The sequence below is a fragment of the Cupressus sempervirens genome, chromosome 5, assembly GCF_028749045.1.
Source record: "Cupressus sempervirens isolate cs-2001-9-10 chromosome 5, ASM2874904v1, whole genome shotgun sequence".
Lineage (NCBI taxonomy): Eukaryota > Viridiplantae > Streptophyta > Pinopsida > Cupressales > Cupressaceae > Cupressus > Cupressus sempervirens.
Window position 1 is genome coordinate 202,312,084 of NC_143122.1, and position 21,402 is coordinate 202,333,485.

Consider the following 21,402-nt stretch of genomic DNA (forward strand, 5'->3'; position numbering starts at 1 on the left):
CAAATTTCCTATGGATCAATTAGAAATTAGCAATTAGCATTGGTAATTGATTTTTAAATCTAACCTTTCAAAATTGCAGATATGACATATGATTACGCATAAAAATTAAATAGAGAGGTCTACTAAAAACATTAGTTCCCTTAGATCCAATAAATTTATCTTATCTTATCCTATCCTACCTAATATAAGGCAGGGACTAATAATTTCTCTATTTTCCTAATAGGATAGATTAAAATTCTACCAAAAATACTATAAGCATTTCACCATGGAACTTGTGAGAGAATCTAGTAGTTTTATGAGAATTTAAAACATAACAAAATCTATTGCCAATTAAAATCTATAAGAATTCTAAGTTAATTTCCTAACTTCACCTCCAATAGAAAGATCCACGCATCAATCTTGAGATAGACCTAGAAGCCCAATCTAAGTAACACAATTAGCTTCCACCAATCCAAAATATCTATTTAGAAGACCTACAACTAAACAAAATTTTGATTTTCGTACTTCAAACAATGCACACACCTTAATAGGTCAGCATTAGTGGAATACAATTTCAACCTCTTCTCTAAATGTTTTACCAAGATCCACAAGACGAGTTCCAAGCTAAATGACCCTTAATAGGTCACCAATAGTGGAATACAATTTCAACCTCTTCTCTAAATGTTTTACCAAGATCCACAAGACGAATAGGGGACCCATAACCAATCTAGGCAAGACTTGCAAGTCTCAAAATGTTAGTGCTTTTATATTTCTTGGCTCTAGTTTATACATGAAATGTTACATTTAAGTATCCACCTCTATCTTCAAGCCAATCTCATTCTCTTCAATAGAATATATACCTAAGTTATAACATTTGTGTGTGAGTCACATTCCAATATGTGTTTTTACTTTCTTATACTTTTACATTAAATTTCTTGTGTATATTTTTATGGCAGGAAGTTTTAGTACAAATTCTAATTTTTGGAAAATCATATAAAATTTTCATTCTTCAATTTTCAATAATCAGCAAACCCCCCTCTCTCTCTCTCTCAGAACCCGCCACATCTCTCTCCCTATCCCTCTTCCACTACCCCTGTTTCTACCTCTATCTCCTCTCTCCGCCAAGATCTAAACCCATCCCTCCCTCCCTGTAATCCCTACAAGAACATAGTTTTGGTGTTACCCCAAAGTCTAAGCGAGTAAAATGTTGATGAATTATAATAATTAAAAACTACGTCATGCATATCACTTTTGCAAACCTCTACATATTCATAGTTAGAATATACATTTTGTAGAATGGTTATTTTAATATTTTAAATTTAAATGAGAAGTTTAATTTAATTTAATTGTATATTGAGGATTAACCATCATCCAATATCCTTGCTACCTACACGCCTTCATAGGATGCATAACCTTCGAGTAGTTGGGCCCTACACTTGGTAGTTTTTAAATTTCTGTTAGTTTCGAAGATTTTCACTTTGCTGAAACAGCACGGAATTATTTCTGAGTGCTGAGTCAAGTCACTCTCTTGAGTCGAAGTGTTAGAACTATATTTTTACCTTGCCATGATGAAGAAAGAATTATACAACCCCAATCGATCACAATTTAAAAAATCCTCTTCTCATGAGATTCAAAGCCATGTTGTACAATCATGCACTCAATAACTATGTTAGTCACTACAATCAAATTTCAAAACAAAACAAAGGAATTGAAATTGAACATGAATATAAAAGATTCTTCACTAACACGAGTCATCTTATAAAGCGCCACTAAGACCATCTATGCAACACCTTGAACAAAAAACAAAATGAAAACTAGCCTAGACTTTCATTTTTCAATTCACAAACATTAGAATGGGTACCCATTCTGCTGTATGTATATGCCTTCCATTCAGATATTTTAAAAACCTTACAATCTTGCATATCATGTCATTCCCTGCTTTCATTGTCTGAGAACAGAGACCTGTGCATGAGCAGTAATAATCAGATGTTGAAGAAATACTGACAATTTATTGCGAGAAGCAGTTTTAGGTGAATTACAAACTACAATTGCCAATTAAACCATAAGTGATATAGAAGATAATGCAAACCATGTTCATAAATAAAATGGAAGGGGCAGATAATTCATTCTTCTGCGTGCCCCCCAAACAATAGAATACCCTCAATGTTGTGTGAATGTTACAACATGAATAAAGATTCTAATAACCCAAGAAAAGAAATTATTGAAAATTGGATCCCATGGATCAGATTAACGAAAGAGTTTGATACAAAAACTTGGCAGTCCAAAAATCCATGAAAATTACTTTGGCAGTCAAGTTACACCAATTGTTTGCAATCTTTGAAAACAGTCAATCGGGAGTTGGGCTTCCTTGATTAAGCTCAGCAAACCTCATACTGACTCTCATAGAATGTTTCAAATATTTCTCTGCACACCGTTGAACACATGTTTCTTCCTGTTTGTCCAAAGTCTTGCGTCGAAAACTATCTACACAATTATTGAAGCACCTTTCAACCAACGAATTATACATCCTCAAACTGTAAAACAGTAAACAAGAGACAACACATTAGCAAAGATGGATCATAAAGCAAAATATTGAGATTTGGTTTCTTAAACAGAAATGTACAGTCTCCAAATTAGTGGGCATGCAACAGCCAGATTTTCTGCCAAAACAGAGAAGTTCTCTAGAAACATGTCTTCTGAAAAAAAAAAAGATAAACCAGCAAAGGCGATGCCCAGTGGACTGTGGTTGAGGTAACATGGGCCACTTCTCACAATAATTACCTGTGTTCCATGTCGCAAATTAAGTGGCCCTCAATGTCAACTGCTTGGCAGAGGAGTTGACCTCTTAACTCGCTTTGATATAAAGGTTGAATGATAAGGTGGCCAGCATCTCAGATGATGAGATGTCCTGTACCACAAAGAAAGAATTGAAGAGGAGGGTGTAGGGCTGTCTCCAGGTAATGAAGAGGCCAGTGTGTCAAAGCAAAAAAAAAGGTGTGACAGGTGATGCATATAATCATTGAAGCCTAGAATACTAACATGAACTTGTTCTTCACAATGAACTGTGTTCCTACATCTTTGTAGCACGGTTAACTCAATCCAGACAATATTTGTCCCATTCAAATACAGATAACTTGGTATTTATCAACTTCTAAATTTGATGCAGCTAAATATTGTGATACTGAAAGTAAATGCAAGTGCTCTTCAGTGAATGTCAATAGACTCAATACAATATAGTTGCAATGATCACAAATATTGGACATAATGGTCATACAAAGTAATTATCCAAAAACTTAATATTAAGTCATTTATACTTCAAAGGTACCATAGGGATTGAGACAAAAGATGGCATAAGCACAGCCGTAGGTCTTGTCACCTTTGTAAGCAGATGGGAAACATCATCTCCTTCACAAGCATTCCTAGGGCATTGATCTTTCTATACAAGTCACTATGAGCAATGTTCACCTTTAATATTTATAGGGAGTCATGATGATATAAAACAAATAACCATATACATAGTCATTTGTATCATTACCGCAGTCCTAAGCTACCGATGTCTGGAATAGGGCAGATGCGGGTGCGTATGCGTTCTGATGCTTGGAAGCATTAGGATGCGTCGTGGATGCTGCCAAGAATCTTGCTTCCCTCCTGCGGATGCGCGCGTGATGCTTGGGAGAGCATCCAGAGAAAATCCGTTGAGCATCCGGGCGCATCCTGTGAGCATCCAACCATTTTGTGTGCCCAGTCACTGAGTGACTTATTAAAACATGTGTTTAATAGTTTTTTTTAATTATATTTTTTCTCCTATTTGCCTCACAACCCTAGAACAGCCCTAATTCATTCTCCTATTACTGTTATTTCAATTTGATTATGCTAATTGCTATAAAATGGTTTATTTTTGTATATTTCTTTGCATATATAAATTATAGTGCACACGCGCACACACACATTTTTTTTTTTTAAATTTATGTATGGACGCACCCAAACACATCCAAAATCCACCAAAATAAAATCTGTGCATCAGCACCCCGCACCCGCATCAGCATCAGAACCAGCATCGGTAACTTAGCCACAGTCAATAAAAATTTTACTGTCACAGTATGAATAAAACAATCATCACTTTGAATCTTTGACAACTACTCACAATCAAATACCAACAATATATGCTATATACAAGTTGGATAGGAATATTATATCACTCCTCACACATTATTAATCTCCAATAATAATGTTTTCTGTGCGGGCCCCAAGTTTTCTTAAAGACATAATAAAACTATGTAAATCATATTTGGTTCATTAGAACACTAACTTTTCTACTCATTTTTAGATTTGACATACTTGCTAAGTTGAAGAAAAAACATAGAGCAGCAACAGCACCGAGGAAAGATTGCATTTCGTATTTACTACTTACTACTTCAGCTGGACTTCTCTTTATTTCATTCTGGTTTCATGCATGATACTTGGAACCTTTAGGCATTTTCATTTTTGCTATATGTGTATTGGTATAATGGAAGTAATTAGTATTTGTTATTTGATAGTTTTTCATGTATTGATCTTCTAAAATGTCTATGGTGAATAGTTTATCAATGTTATCATATTCATATTTGGATTTTGTCTCTATACATAAAACAATCTCCTTTGTTTTTAGTTGCCATCCCCTGAGGTCACGTCCCCTAAGTTTTGGCTCCAACTTGTCTCCGCATTATAAAACTAAAGGTCGACCAAGATAACTGGGGGGGGTAGGGGGGGTGTGAATCAGTTATGTGCTTAAAACAACTCTCAATATCTTTATTAACTCTGAAACATGTAAACAATAGATGCAATAACAATAGAAAGATAACTGTGCACAATAACACTAGATATGTTCACTTGTGACACTCATGATCATAGAGAAAACCTCGGTGGGCATGATGCCCATAGGATGATGTAGTTCCTTATGAAAGGATAGACCCTGTCAGGATTCAATGAAATACAATCAGTACATATGAGTCCCTATTAGGAGTTCAAGGGAGGGCAACTAAACTCACTATCCAAATAGCCTTAGAAACAGTCTTCACTAGACAATCTTCCAGATAAGCATATCCAAGATCTCTGAACTAAGTAAACAACTCCTTTGCCTATATAGTTCCTTTGAAGCTCTAAACACATCAATCCTCATCAATCTCTGCTCTAATCAAAAGATATTTGCATTCAAGGTCCCTTATACAATAACTATCTGCACTAGATCTCACTTTCAAGTTCACACAACAAAAAAATGATCTCGCTGATGATTACAACTAAGGAAACAACCTTTCCTTTATACCAAGTCCTAAAGCATTTTATTGAGTCGGCCTTTAGGCTTTTCCAATTTACAATAATAATATAGGACATTTTTAAGATATTGCAATACACGTTCCATTATGATTATACATTTTTTCAAGATTATCAATCAAACTGTCAGCTCACAGTCTTCATATCTTTGCATACGTTGATCATCAGATTATGCCCTCTTCACCAAGCCATCTCTGTCATGTCTTCCACCTCTGGCTAAGTCTACTTAAGCCAATTCCATCCCTACGAGGAGATAGAATCAAAACATCAGCACTTGCTTTCCAGAAACGCTGTCTGAAAGCTGCCTTCACTAAAACCCTCATAACTCAAACCAGTCTTCATATTTCCATATCCGCACCTAGCTGTAGTATCTAGACATACTCTTGAACATATCCTCAAGTGTGCATAAGCTTAACTTTACTCCTCGAACTGCGCCAAACACTTCTTCTTCTGTAACTCTACCAGTCTTCACAAAATAATAAGTATGTTGACATAAATGACAAACACTGTCATGAATGCAACACATAAGCTCTGAATTATGTCTCCAGCATTGCTTACATGCCCCCCCATAGGAATACCATCAGCATTCATGCTAACAATAGTCCCATCAACAAGCTCAGGCCCAAAGCCCCCAGACCCTGCAGACGAAGCCAATAATAATCCAGCAGATCCAACAGTAGGCGGCAAGGCAGAACCAGCGGACCCAATGAAGCCTGTCGAACAAGGAAGAAGGATGGAATCAGCCACGGTAGGAACCTCTTGACCACAGGAGACAAATGGAAGACCAGTGCAGCCTCCAAAACCCACCATGGCCAACACAGCCGACCCAGACAATGCAGCATGCTGAGAACGGAGCGCAGAGACCTCCAACTTTGAAAAGCGCACTGGGCAGAAAGAGCCATTTGAAACATCTGTTAGAACCATCCAGCAGGTTTTTATCCAATAATAATATTGATGCAATGGTCAGACCAGAATACCATTGTGTGTTTTTAGCTTTAGACTGCCTTGAGATCAAGTTCTATTGTTTTTCTTCAACAGATCAGGCAGATGCTATGTAAAGGTGCAGGGACAAGGATGTCATTTCAAATCAAGGCCCAGCAATACAATGAATTAAGTTGTGTCTCTACTCTATATAACTATAGTCATGAGAAGATGTGAACCAGGTTCTTTGATTTTAGAACCCGACACTATTTTAGATAGGATGAGTACTGGTCACAACTTGGGTCGAGCCTGAGTTTGGCTAGAGCAGGGCCCTGTGATCCTGGGAACCATACAGGTACATCCCAGGCTCCTTGTCCTTTATTGGCACTTTTTGGTGACTATTAATCTTTTGAAAACTGCATAGCAGTTCTTGATGCTCAACTTGCATCCTAACACACTGACAGTCAAAACCAAGCATATTGTTAATGAGTTATTTGTGTACTAAGCCTATATTATCAGTAAGTTCTATTTTCACATGAAACCATTTCAGCACCAGTTTGCCAAATTGCTTTTAGTTTTTATATAAGGGATCAGGTTATTTAGTCTTGACCCTCGTCAATGTAATCTGCAGGAAAGGTCCCAGTCCAACTGTAGATCCAGCCTAGGCTCACCCAGGGAATGGTTCTGCCAACCTGAGCATCGTGTGAGTGTGTCTCAGTCTGGGCATGAATCTGACTTGGGTTTCACCCAGGCCAGAACCCTGCTGTCCTAGGTACTCTGCAGATAAATCTTAAGTTTCCTTGTAATTATATTTTTATTCTAGGCTTGAAGTCATGCCATACTAACCATGCATCCCAAGACATACCTGCAGGGTTCCCAAGATGGCAGGGTCATGCCCTGGGTGAACCTAGATCAGACTAGTCACTTGGCAATTTCTGTTGACATTAATAATCCTGCATGTATGTCTATCTGCTTAGTTAATGGGTTCATGCAGTCTGCCCATGTATCTGGATGCTGGTGCATTATGGTTCAGATCCTGGTGAAGGTGCACTTGAATGCTCACCTGGATGCCCAGCGCACAGAATTCTTAATAAGAACTTTTAAAAAGTGATAGAAACTCAAAAATATTATAAATATCACCAAAATCTGATATAAACTGGTTGCTCAAATACCCCTAATCTAAGTCACAGGATTCGACGAATCCCAAGCATGAGATTCGGATTTTGCCGAATGTTAATTTTTCCTAAAATATTCGATGACAATTGTCAATGTTCGCCAGCAAAAATTGGGAATTTTTTTTATTGCTGTAAATATTTGAAAACTACTATTGTAGGCATTTGGAAACATATTTTATAGGGTTTTGGAACCATTTTTTCGGCCCTGAAATGCATAGAGTTCTGAAAACAAAGGATTCAACAGAGGTCGCAACAGAGGTTTGTATAGTCCTGTAGCGGTGGAGTGTGCACATGCGATATCTCCAGCTCCTGTAGATGAGTGCGCACAGGCTCTTGCAAACGACAACAATTTTCGTTATGCTTGCAATTTTTCGGCTCCCGCATCTCCAAAGTCCTCAAATGTCCTTCTTAAATTTATTTCATGTAATAATATAGTTAAATTTATTTCATGTAATAACGTAATAGTTTTTGTTTAATTTATTTTAGTGCAATAGTCTTTGCTAACTTTATTTAATAATGTTATGTAATAATGTATTTATTAGGTTCATTTCATTGTAACGTATAAATGAATTCTTTGTTATATAAAATTTATTTAGTACAAATGAAATAATATTCATGAATCTTAGGTTTATTTCGTTATAATGTAATAATACATATATTATATTTATTCATTATAAATAAGTTTTTGTTTTATTAAATTTGTTGATTATAAATGAAATGTTTAAAATATATATTATTTTTAAGTAATATAATTGATTCTTTAAAATTTAAAATGTTTGAGTAATAGGTCATTAGATATATATTTAATCAGTTTATTAAATTAATGTAAAACAAAAAATTTGTTTTATACTTAATAAATATTAAATACTATGTTTTATACTTTATAAATGTGTCATCATGTTTTATAGTTTTAAAATCTATTAGGCAATTTTAATTATTTTGATAATTTATGGGATATATTACATATATTTAAAAAATAATTAAAACTATATAAGACGAATTTAATTCGAATATTTTTTCGAATTTTTTCTCTTGCCGAACTTCATTCGAATTTTATAGTCGTCGAACTCGAATTCAAATTCGAACCTTGTGACTTAGCCCCTAATCATTGCTTTACATCACACAGAGCAGCCTGCAATCGAGAGTAATCCTTCCACAAACTATGAGAACAGTCAGATTCGATGCAGCTATATAATCTGTAGATAGTAAGATACTTTGGTCCTGTCCACAGTAGTATGTAATTGCCCAGGCTTGATTACTTCATATTTGTATTAAGGTAGGATGAATAAATGCTCATGGCATTAATGTTTGTCCTTTGTCAATAATAAACAATCTCCTTATTAATGTTTTTAGGCATCGAGCTCAGCCATCTCATATTTATTTTCCAAAGCCCCCAGTAAACAGTAAAGTCTGGAATGATATTAAGCTTTCACTATAAAACAACCTGATATAATAATCCCTCTTTATATTGAGCCGGCAATACCAAACAAAACCACTTCTTATATTAATTGCTAAGTTACCGGGTTCATACACATAGGTCATGTACCAGGTTCGGGTACACACCAGGTACAGGTACATCTGTGGGTACCTGCTGGGTTTGTACAGGGTACTTGCTGGGTACATATGCATATTCAAATATTTTTCCTCTATCAATTGGCATTTAATATTACCTTTGGCATTTGGCATTGATCAATGATCAAGTATCATACCATGAAATGATTTAGTTTTAGAATTCTTTATGTTTCTCTTAGTTATATATATATATATATATATATATATATATATATATATATATATATATATATATATATATATATATATAATGTGCACACGTGCATGCGCACTCACTCAAATACCCATACCCCAAACTCCTAAAACAAACTCACATACCCATGTACCAGGTTCTTGTACCCGACCCGTCCACAACCCAAAAACATAACTTAGATTAATAGTATGATTAATTCTGTATGCTTCTTGAATTTTTTGTATATACAAATATTTATAATTAACATAAATATTAAATATTATTTTTAAATATATATATACACACAAATATAAATTTTAAAATATTCATATACACATCCAAACGTGTCCAAATCCCACAAAAATATTCATGTATCCATGTACCAGGTTCTCGTACCCGCAACCACATCAAGGTTTGAACCGGTAACTTAGGTCATCTGCATAGTGGGCCATGTTCTTCTCAACTAGGGTGGTTATATTTACAGCTGTTGTGCAAGGCTGGGTTGTGCTTTTTGCAGGAACTATTGGGGCATGCACATTGCCACAGAGTTTCTCTTATCTTGCAAGACATGAAACATATGGAAGCCACGGTGCTACCTAATAATATCCCTTTGCAGAGGGTGTTACTGTTCAACAAGGCTAGCTTTACTAAGGAGAACCTGCTCTCATATTATATTAAAAATTCATTGCAATGTCCAAGACTATATTCTTTATAGTTATATTTTTTGCAGTCTCCTAAATTATATGATACCAGTACCCTATGAACATATTAATAGGATACTTAGCTAAGTTACCGGTTCAGGTTTGGTTCCAAGTTCGAAGTTCAAAAACCAGTTCACAAGTTCGTCAAAGTTTTGGAAAGGGATTTGGGTTTGTTTGGGTTTGCTAGTACAAAACATATAAAAATTATAAAAAATATATGTATATATACATATTTATGAAGTATGAGTTAGAATAAGAATGTAGCATAGTAGCATAAACACATTTAAATAACAAAAACACCATAAACTTGTAATCATAGTGAGCTTACCATCATATAGTCATAGTACTCATACAATCATATAGTTCAACATCAAAGATTCAAAATATTAAAAATAAATTGTAGCATCAATTTCAATATCATTGTTTCACATTCATTGTCCAACTAATGGAATAATAATCTATTAATATTCTAAGTTCTTCAATCTTTATCTTCTTCATATTCATCTTCTTCTCCTCCTTCATCTTCTTCTTATCTAGCATTAGTTGACTCAGCAATAAAGCTAAGGCCAATGGGATCAGCAGTAGCAGCAATGCTGTTGGCATCAAATTCTTCACAAAATGACAATGAGAGGCCACAAAATATGACAATGAGAGGCAATCAAAAGCATTTCGTAACAACCTTTTAGGGTTGTGGATGCCAACAATTTAAAAAATGTTGCTAAAAAAACAGTTATTTGCCATCCACGGGGCCTAGAAAGCATGTGGTTCAAACTGGGTTCGAACTTGGTTCAATTTTTTTTGGCCTTGTTCACCCAACCAAGGGGCAAAAAATGCAACCCTGGTCGAACCAAGTTCGAACCAAACCCAAACTTCAAACCAGTTTGAACTTCTTCAAGTCCGATGGGGGGGAAGGTACCCATGCAACTTAGGGATAATATATAACAGAATACACCTGAAGTTGGATTATCCATTCGAAGATGGAACAAACTAACTACCCATTTGCATCCCCTTGTCTTTGCATCAAGCCCCAAGTACTATCGTCAATCGGTCCTCAAGGACAGTACCATTAGAGTTGCCCCATATTGATATCCTGAAGTTGCTCACATGTACAAGGCATCCTTTTGTAGATTCTATCCCGATCATATACAAGCTGCAGTGAGGTCTGAATTCATGTGCTTCACAAGCATCAATGATTATGGTCTTAAGGCTTTTGAAGACAAGAACAATGTTGATGCTCACAAATGGTGGTACTTCCATGGACAAATGTACTAGCAGCTACAACTTGTTGCCATCAAAATTTTACCACAAGTTTGTTCCCAACTCTTAATCTTCTAATTTCTAAATTCTTGTTGATGAATATTGAATTTATATTTTTAAAACATTTTATTGAAAACTCTGAACTTCCTAATTTCAAAATTGAAAATCTACATAGATTACTAGTTCATCATCATCTGAGAGGAACTGTAGCACATACTCCTCCATCCAATCAATAAACTGCAATGGGCTACATTCCAAGAAGGTGTAAGATTTGGTCTATATGCATTCAAACTTGAGCTTGTGACACAGAAAGACTATGGTTAAAAAAAAAGAAGGTAAAGCAATGGGATGTGAACCAGAGCATGAGAAGTTGGAAGTGATGATGATTGTCATGAGTTACCCAGAGATGTTAAGGCTGCTCCTGAAGCTGGCATTGCTAGTACTAACACTGGTGGCACTTTTTGTGCTTCTGATTTGTAACAGCAAAATAATGATGATTTGTTCGATCTTTTTTTTGATATTTGATTAGTGATGGTTGATTATTGATAAAAATCTGGTGTAGCTTCAAGAGAGATCTTCTCTCTGTTTGTACCTGCAGTATCAACACTTGAAGTCACCAGCATTTATAACTTCAAGCAATTTTTGACTGTGTTCAGTTGAAGACATCTGTTGGTAATTGATCACCTCTCAGCAGCTATGATGTTCTCCATCTCCTTTCTATCACCATCCACCTTCTTGGCTCTCCGCGTGGATGATTTTTTGCCATTAGCAACCTGTATTGGATTGCACATTCATTTTATGATTACCGAGTATGTTGAGGAAGCGGCTACTACGTAACTGCCATCTCTTGTGTTCGTGTGTCCATATCCATCAGTTGCATCTCTCGATAACTTCTTGTTGATAGATTAATATTAGAGACCACTACAGTGTGGAAGCTGTGAGATTTGCTGAATGTTTTTGGGTTTATATAGAGAGATACAGCTTTTGCAGTGATTATAAAGTGTGAAGTGGTATATGAGTGGCACATTACCATCAGAGAAAGCATAGGTCATGACTCATGGGGTTTGTTGATTCTTCCAAGGAGGGCATTCATTTTTATGGAGAACATTTAGATATTCCTTGGCGATGGTATTGTATATGTCGTAAATGTTTCCCTTTCAGCATGCGGATGCCTGGAATTGGTTTGTGCCTTCAGAAGTAGGGTTCTTTCAGTGTGTGGATACCTGGAGTTTTTCTTCATGCTTTCAGAAGTGGTTTCCTAACAGCGTGATCATACAGTCCATTGGTGAATGTCTTCAGTGTTACCACTGCATATACTAGTGTGGTTGTTTCTGGAGTTGAATGTATTCCTGTGCATATTAAGATTTCTGAAAGAGTTTTGCATTTCTGTTCCTTTGATTATTGTTGGGTTCTCGGAGCATCATTCTTCATACTATTAGTCTTCTGAGGGAAGTCGTATTTATCTAAAGGAGTTTCTGCTGCTTGCATCTATTAGTCATTCTTACAGGTTGCAATTTCAGTGTGTAGAGTTTTTGCTGGAGCAGATCAGACTCTTAGTCTTTATTGTTTAAGTCTATGTCAACATATTTTTTATTTAATCTCTGTAGAGATTTTATCTTGGATACTTCAGTAGAAGTTTGTTTATCATAAGTCATTGAAGCTGATTCAATTATTATTATTGACAATTGTGAAAGACTTTGAAGATATCTCTTTATTAGATAATAAAGACATCATTTTGTGGGGCTGGGTTGTTTCCCTCTGAGTGGGGGCTCTATGTTCTTGTTTTGCCATCTATCTTAATCTGGTTCATCTATGTTAATCTGATTTGTTTGATGTTTTTAATGATATTTGATCAGTGATGGTTGATTATTAATGTTGACATTAATGTTTGTGAACTGAAATATTGATATGGTGGAGGGTTTTGCCCAGGATAAAAAGTTTTGTGTGTTCTTGTTTTGTTGTCTATCTTATTCTGGTTCATCTATCTTAATCTGATTTGTTTGATGTTTTTAATGATATTTGATCAGTGATGGTTGATTATTAATATTGACATTAATGTTTTTGAACTAAAACATTAATATGGTGGTGAATTTTAGCATTCTATTATGTCATATGGAGTAAAACATTATAATATATGGAGTTATATAATGCTGTGTTGCTTTAATTAATGCATAGTGGTGTATGAACTTATTTGCTACACACACACACACACAAATAAATATAAATATATATTAGGGTTACCCAGGGATGCATCACCGACCTAATTTCCCCCATCCCCAGTACCAGGGATGTTTCGGAGACTTGGGGAAAGCCAGGGGACAGCTTGATCCTTTTAGGTCCTTCTCAAAGGAGTTCCTAAAACCGAGACAAGGTATACCAATTTGAATTACTTCATTTTAATATTATTTAAATTATTGTTAAATGTGTTTTGATTTTCTAATTATTCAAAATTATTTTTATTATAGGTATGACACATACTACATCTTCATGGAGAGGATACTTGGTGCATAAGGCTCTAAAATTGTTAGTAGTGAATCAGAGTGGAACCGATGGTCTAACTCGATCTTATTGAAGGAAATCACTCAAGCTAAAGATCCTTATAACAGTTGGTGGGGCAAAATGAGGTAAGTTGTTGATTTTATTTCAAATTTACAATTAAATGTTAGTCTTTAGACTGCTGATTTTTATATTATATTCAAATTCCTAATTCTGATTATATAAAAGTTTCAAATTATTTGTTTGCATTTTGCAGATACATTTGTGTTGTCATCCCCCTTGTTGCAGATGTCATTAGATATGCCAATACAGACTCCCCTAGTTTTGTAGAGATAACGAGGCATTTGACAATGTGTTGGGGAGAATAAAAAACAGTTACAGCTAATGATCCTATTTTGGGGTTTTATGAGGGGCATATTAGACCCATTGTGACACGTAGGTGGGACATTATTGATACCCCACTTCATATGGCAGCCTATGCTCTAGATCCCAAATGGTATGCAAAATTGGATGGAAAGGCCCCTCCGTGTGATGATCTAGAGGTATTAGATAGATTCTAACAGCCATTGATAAGATATTTTCAGAATGAGAGGCTTCCACACTTCGTGCATGATTCCTTGACTTCACAAACCTTCATGGCCCACATTTGAGTGAACCATAGGCAAGGTTGGACAGAGTTATATTGGCATAGAAAGGTCCTATTGGGTAGTGGACATGGCATGGGAGAGATTTGCCAGAGTTAAAAGTGTTTGCCGCCCGCCTCCTTGCACAAGTTGCTAGTTGCTCTATTGTGGAGATGAATTAGTCTACATAATATTTTGTGGAGAGGAATTAGTCTACATATGGATTTATCCACTCCATCTAGAGGAATAGACATACCTCTAGAAGCTAGTGGTGATGCATTGTGCTCTTCGGCTTCAGGATTGTCAGACTCCAAAGTACAGGCAAACTCCCACATTACCGTAGGATGTTGATCGTAAAGATGTGGCCCAAGTTGATGAGAATTAAACACCACCAAGATTGATTGGGGTTCCATTAGATGAGGATGCCCTTCTACCCATGGGCTATGACGGTAATGATGACTGATTCTGATGCAGAGTTGGCTGAGTTGAAATAGGAACAGCAATGTAGATTCTTTCATGTATTTTGATTTTTATATTGAACATGAAACTATATGGCAGCGCTTCACCTTTAGGCATTTTGGTTTTGTATGTTAAACTTTTTTACATTTTTTTTTGTTATCGCATGCATATATGATATTAACAATGCATTCGAATTTCCGAATTTTGAATGCACATTGCATTTTAAAACAATAAAATGTTGTAAACTTTTGAGTTAAGGTTCTACGATGTTTAAATGGCATGCTTTATACACATTTTCATATGAATGTCATGTATCTTCGCAAATTTCCATACATTTTATATAGTTGTCCACTTGCCATCACTGATTTTGGCAAAAAAAAAGTCATTCCAGAAACTCAGCCCTTGTCCCTTGTCGTCCTTGTCCCAGAAACTCAGGTTAACACTGAAATAAACTGAAAAAACTGCAGTTTCTGAAGTTGATACCATATTTATAATTAATTGTGCTGCTAGGATTGTGAGTTAGAGCTTCTTATTTAACAAAAGCCTAAAGGTAAGGAAAATTAAAACGGGCACTACATAAAGGGCTAATTTGGAGCAAAAGAGTTGTTAATAGTTATTGATGAAGAGGGTATCAGATGTAACTTCCTCATTCCACTTGAATTCAATATAACAAATGTCCCTACTCTAAGAAGAAAGGCATTCAGAATTGTAGTTGGGGTCCTATTTCAAATTAATAACCTCTTACTTACAAGCCCTGGTTATACAACAGTGACAAAAATCCAGAATCAAGAAAGCACTTCTTGCAGTGAGCTTACGACTAACACATTCAGTTATACAGGTAAAACTGTATGCATCTATTATTCCATCATTCATGTATGGTTTCCAGTGAAAATTGTGGAAATTGAACGTTTGTTCCTGTTTCTTGTCAGCTTCCTAGCTTAAGCCATTTTATAGTAAAATGTCCTGCTGTGGTTTTTAACAGAAATTATAAGGCCATTACTTTTTCCTTTCGGAGTTATTTTTATCTTAATGAAATATTTGCAAAAAATCCAACAGAATCAAATACAAATATCAAAGACGAAAACTTTAAAAAAGGAAAAAAAATGGAGAGTGCGACCTTCCATAACCAACTTGAAAGACAAAATCCGTCAAAATTTTACAAAAATCCACGCACAGCCCGTTACTAAAATAAATTACAACCCATATATGTACAGTAGGAACCATATAAAACCCACAAATGCAAATTACGTTACAAACGCAATAGTTCTGAAAGGAAAATATAACCTGTCTCTAATTTGAAGCTGATCAATCATGTTGGACATTCTCTGTTGGTCTTCCTCTGGCATGTTGGCCAAATCCCCAAGCATGCTTTTGTCCATTTTTACAATCTGCAAGTCAATGGCTTGTTGTTTTCTTTTCAGATGGCGTTCCTTCTGTCCATGCGCTACAATAACCCCCGCAAATCAATACTTCCGTTTTCTTTTAAGATCGCATTGCTGTTGTTTTCCGTATTACAAAAACCCTTTCTAGGGTTTACAGTTTTTTCATTCGTTTATTAGGAACATAACCGGGTTGAAGGCATTGAAATGTTTCCCATTTCTATCGTAGTGACAAATTACCCAATTAATTTCTTAGCCTTTTCTTTTTTTTTCTAAGCCATGTTGGAAGTTGGAAATTTGAAAGTTTTACATCAAATTCAGTTAACTATTTATTTAAATGCTGATGGTTTTTAGGGTTAAGGATTAAGACTATTTTTCAAAAAATTATTTACCACATAATCTTAATTTTGCTTTGTATGATGTTTATGTTAGGAATAAGGTGTCTCAACCTTGTATAATTCCTATTCTTATTATTTGTTTTGTAAAATGTATTTTTTGCAAATAATGTTGATGTGTCAACATCTTGAATTGTGTGTAAAGAGATGATGACTAAAACGGTTATGACGGATTCCTATGACACGTAAGAGCTATGTTAGGAAGATTCAATGACAGGTGAAGACATGTGGCAACTAAGATATTTGAGTACTGTACACTCTACCCCAATAGTGAAATTTTTTGGGGTTCCTATTTTCTCGGAGAATGGTAAAACCCTAATACGGTTTACCTTTTGGGAGTAGCCCTAAAGTGAAGCGCATGTTATAAGCATTTTTAGGGTTGCAAAGAGATGCGATGAGAAAAAGGTGTATTGTTGGTACTGCGAGTAGCTACTGGAGTCTTCTGTTGTTGATGTTGAACTTGCATTGCAAGTGTATTGTAACCTCATGTTGAAGATAATACATTGTGCAGGTTCTGAAGGGGTGGGGTTGTTTTACCGAAAGGTTTTTCCCCACTGGCAAATCCTTGTGTTATGTGTTCCTTTCTCTGTCTATTTTATGTATGCATGGTTGGTTGCAATATTGTTGTTTACATGATATTGAATCTGTAAGTGTAGAAAATTTTTAATAGGATTTGCATCATACTTTCCTTATGAGATTAGTGTAGGAAGCTGTTTCCACACCTGAGTTTTTTTAAAGATTAAAACTTAACAAGTGTCACGGTGTCACCTACTGATTCGTACTTGTCTTATAGTTAATTGTATTTGTATTGTTCTTATTAAATATAAATCATTTTTTTAATATTTTATAATAAATTAAATAGAATATAATTCATATGTTAATGTTAATAAATACTAGTATATTATTTTAATAAATTATTTGTTCATAAATTGAATATATAATTAAATTTTTTTAACATAAAATGCTACTTTAGTGTTTGGACATTCTAAGGTGGAACAAATATTAACCTCAAAAACTTATGAGAAACACTAAACTTTGTTATCAATATTTTTAATAAGATTCATGGTATATTTATTATTTATTATTTGAAAATATTAAATAATTTTTAGAAATAAAAATAAATTTATATGTAATAAATTGTAAATATGATCATAAAAAGATAAGTAATTAAAATTTGTTATACTTCTGTATTAAACACTAATACTACATTATATCTCACTTTTCAATTGAATTGGGTCATAAGTATTTAACCCTTTATCAATTATATCAAATAAATTGTAAGTGATTCAAATGATTTCCTTAGTAAATTTATTTAAAGCTTTGTTTAAAAAGTCAAAATATTTTCCATCATTTTTTGTTTTTTCTAGAAAAATATACTTTCTTTGAAACATGTGACATTTACTATATTTTATACTACAATTTTTTTTTAAAAAGAGTTCATTAAATTAGATCATTAAGAGTACATTAAAATCTAATTTTATTAAATTTTTAATTCAAATCAATTAAAAGTCAAACATATATGTTACAAAAATATATCATTCTTTCCTATTATTATTCAAATTTGATTTTTTTTAAACCAGTATTGAGTTTGTAATTGTAATCACCCAAAAATGGTTTAGCAAATTATAAGACCCTTTTGGCTCTTTTAAATTATTCTAGTGCTAGACCATAAATCACTTTTCTTGATCAAATCTATTTATTCGATTATAACTTCTGGTTTGATCACTTTACCCTAAGTCTCTTATTTAATTAAAATAATTTGCTCCCTGTTAATTAAATAAAAATCCTGACTTCTCACTTATCTTAAGTGTGCACACATAAAGCATTATTCATATTTTAAAAATAAGAGGCAAAAGCATTTTTGTCTACACATGAATGCACAACTTTCTATTGAGAGGAATCTTCTATTTTCAAGATAATTTAATTCTCCATCACACATCTTTTGTCTCTTAAAGATAACCGTTGATCTTGATTAGGTGAGATTCTTATGCACATGGATCACTCAAGATGGATTATCATCCCTTGATTATGCCTCTTTTGCCTATTAATCTCATATGTCCATTTCTCTTTTAAAGGAGGTTCTCTCCCCATTCTTGCATAGGTGAAGGAATTGGAGCTATCATCATGCTACTAGTTTGAAACCTTGGTACTTTGGAGTCTCATTGCATTCTTGGTGTCTTGGAGTACTTGGAGCTTTCCCTCATCTTGCATCTTGGACCTTATTCATCATGGATAGGTTAGCATCTATCCATCTTCCATTTCAATGTCTAGATTAGCTTGTTGTCTTCATTGCATTACATTGTACTTTACATTCACCATAGCTAGGTCTTGCATCTCATTTAGCTTAGATCTCACATTTCATTTGAATCTTCCACCTTGCAAAGGTTTCTTAATTGGGTTCATTTGAGAGTCATTATCATATTGTTATATGCTTACTTCAACCTTGCACGCCATAGATAGTAAGCTATAGTTGATTCTTGAGGAGCTTATCATGGGTTTCCTTGAGTGTAATGTTATATAGAAGTGTGTCCACATTTTTCACACACATTTTTGGGGCCCAATGTGGGGCTACACTTATTGATGGCCTCATTTTTTCTATGATTTTCTATCGTTGTTATGATTCTCATGCCTGTTCTGTTAGAAATATAGTACGATACTTTATAATGTCGTGCAATACTTTTCTATTCTATGTGCAATACTTTACCAATTTTAAAGTGTCGGACAACTTTGCTAAGGTATATCACACAACATATTGTGAAATATCACACCATTTGGGCTACATTGTCACATAGTTTTAGAATATTGCATTGTTTACAAAGAACTATTGCACAGCATGTTCTAATTTTGCAATCAGGTTCTTTTGACAGATTTAGGGTTTGCATGTGGGTCTCCTAGTTTTCCAACATCATCTTAGGGTTCTAGTAGCTCATTGCATGGTAGTTTTGCACCTTCTAGCATTGATTAATCCATATTGCATTTGTGCCCTATTAAGTGGTTTCGTAAGTAATGACTTATTACTTGTTTGCTTGCTAAAGGGGTTGTTAACATTTGTTTGCAGGACTGCCCTAGCTATAAAAAAAATCATTTTCCATTTCATGCTTTCATGCATCTATTGTGCTTGCCTTATTTAAGCTAGATTTCATTTTACATAGGCACATAATTAATTTCTTTACTAAAGCTTATCACTTGTTAGGAAAGTATGCTCTTCACCTTTAGGTGAATCAAGAATCTTGACTCATTTGATATGCCAAGGTGGAGTAAGGGGTACATGAACTTGCTTGGCATGTCTTGAGGAAGCATTAGGAGCTTGGATTACATTGTTGAAAATCATTGTAGCCTTGGTTCTTGGTGTTACTCATCTTTTTTTAGTCTAGAACCCTTTAGTGGGCATGCTCTTGAGAAATCAAGAGGAACGACCCAAGTGGGGACAAGCGAACCTGAATCTTCCAACCCACTATAAACTCACGGCTATCAAGGACACAAAACCTTGTAGACATAGTACTTATCTTCATCTAGTGGAAGTACTTGTGAGATTCTGAGCATGAGGAAATCACTAGGTGAGAATGTTGTCGCGAGGTCCATTACTTATCATATGATAAGGTGTCCCGTATCGGGAGCAAGAGGAGTGCTATGAACGAAATCCCTTACTAAGAACCTATGGTAAAGGCTACCCTTATTTGTCACTTAATAACATGGTGCAAGGATCGATCCTAGTGGACTACCCAGATCACCCCAAGATTTGACTCACCATACGTGTCTCTTTAGTTGGGGAAACCCATCTATGACAAAGCCAATATCTATTGTGCGAAACCACTTTGTGTGAGGCAATGAGGCATCAAGTTGTGGGCCAAGGTATTAAGTATTGAGTCAATTCCTTTAGGTATAAATTTCTTACATGTGCTTTGAATGTGTTATACTAGTGAAAATCTTTTGAACATACACATGATGGTAGATGCATTGGGTTAGTTTTCTAGAGAAGACAATTGCTTGTCTTGGCAAGGTTGCTTTTGCTCTTGTTTAGTGTTTTTCCATAATTACATGCTTTCAAAACCCCTACTATCTTCAAACCCACTAGAAACAAATATTCAAACACCATTACACAGTCTTTTGCTCAAAACAAAACATCAAACTAGGGTTTTAGCCTCACAAAATTGTTGCTTACTTTTTTCTAGTGAATTATTGCACAATACCATGTAGAAAGTCGTACAACACTCGTCCAATTTTGCATCAATATATGTGAAACATTGTACTTTCATTGTAAAAACATCACATCACTTTGCCTAAAGTGTCACACAATCCTGGTCTATCAGACTCTTTACTATGAAACATCGCACAATACTAGTTTGTTGTACTATTGTCACCTAGGTTGCAACACTTTTGGAACACTTTGTTGAGATTGAATTAGGGTCTAATTTTACTTGGTCTATCAAGTATTCCCTTGATCCTTTCTATTATTTCAAATTTGATGAACATGTCTAGAAAGTGTTTGAATTGGATTCATTCTCACTTGGAAGAGTTGTCTACTTGCTATCTCAATCCAGTTACCTTACTACTCCTAGTTTTTATATCTAGTGCTTTGATAAACTATCTATTAGCACCAAGTCACAAGTGTCGTAAATTACTTGGGCACATTGTTAGACATGCCACATATACTAGATACTCTTTATCACTACTTACTTGGCAAATAAACACTTAACCTCTTGAGTTTAGACACCAAGTTGTCTTGTGTTACTTATTTGGTTTATGATACTTCTCTTTTCATGCCCATCACAACTAGATTTTGACTTGGTCTAGGCAGTTACACCTTAGACTTTGGAGAATTACCCCCTCCTACTAGGTGTCAATGTCAACAACAAGTTTCAAAACCAATATTTGATGAGTAAGTGGGAGAAGACACTTGGTTTGACCTCACTAGCCACTTTGGTAGTGGTACTATTACACCTATTAGCATGCCTAGGTCCTC

The 21,402-nt window shown here is 34.9% G+C and overlaps 1 protein-coding gene and 1 long non-coding RNA gene across 2 annotated transcripts; both read right to left on the reverse strand.

The window, feature by feature from the left end:
* Window positions 1–1,968: 1,968 nt before the first annotated feature.
* LOC149555115 (mitochondrial import inner membrane translocase subunit Tim9-like) lies at window positions 1,969–16,301 on the reverse strand. Its single transcript, XM_089829125.1, has 2 exons — window positions 15,950–16,301; window positions 1,969–2,513 (listed from the first exon to the last, which is right to left on the reverse strand). The coding sequence occupies exons 1-2, from the start codon at window positions 16,042–16,044 to the stop codon at window positions 2,327–2,329; spliced, it is 282 nt and encodes a 93-aa protein (XP_089685251.1). The 5' UTR covers window positions 16,045–16,301; the 3' UTR covers window positions 1,969–2,326.
* On the reverse strand, window positions 5,218–7,986 carry LOC149555116 (uncharacterized). The gene is made up of 2 exons (XR_016364456.1): window positions 6,097–7,986; window positions 5,218–6,002 (listed from the first exon to the last, which is right to left on the reverse strand). It is a non-coding gene; the product is annotated as an uncharacterized LOC149555116 (long non-coding RNA).
* Window positions 16,302–21,402: the final 5,101 nt, after the last annotated feature.

Coding starts and splice junctions, on each gene's coding strand:
- LOC149555115 (XM_089829125.1), bottom strand. CDS start 16,044: ATGGACAAAAGCATGCTTGGGGATTTGGCCAACATGCCAGAGGAAGAC. Junction 2,514..15,949: donor CAGCTTCAAATTAGAGACAG/GTTATATTTTCC, acceptor ACTGTTTTACAG/TTTGAGGATGTATAATTCGT.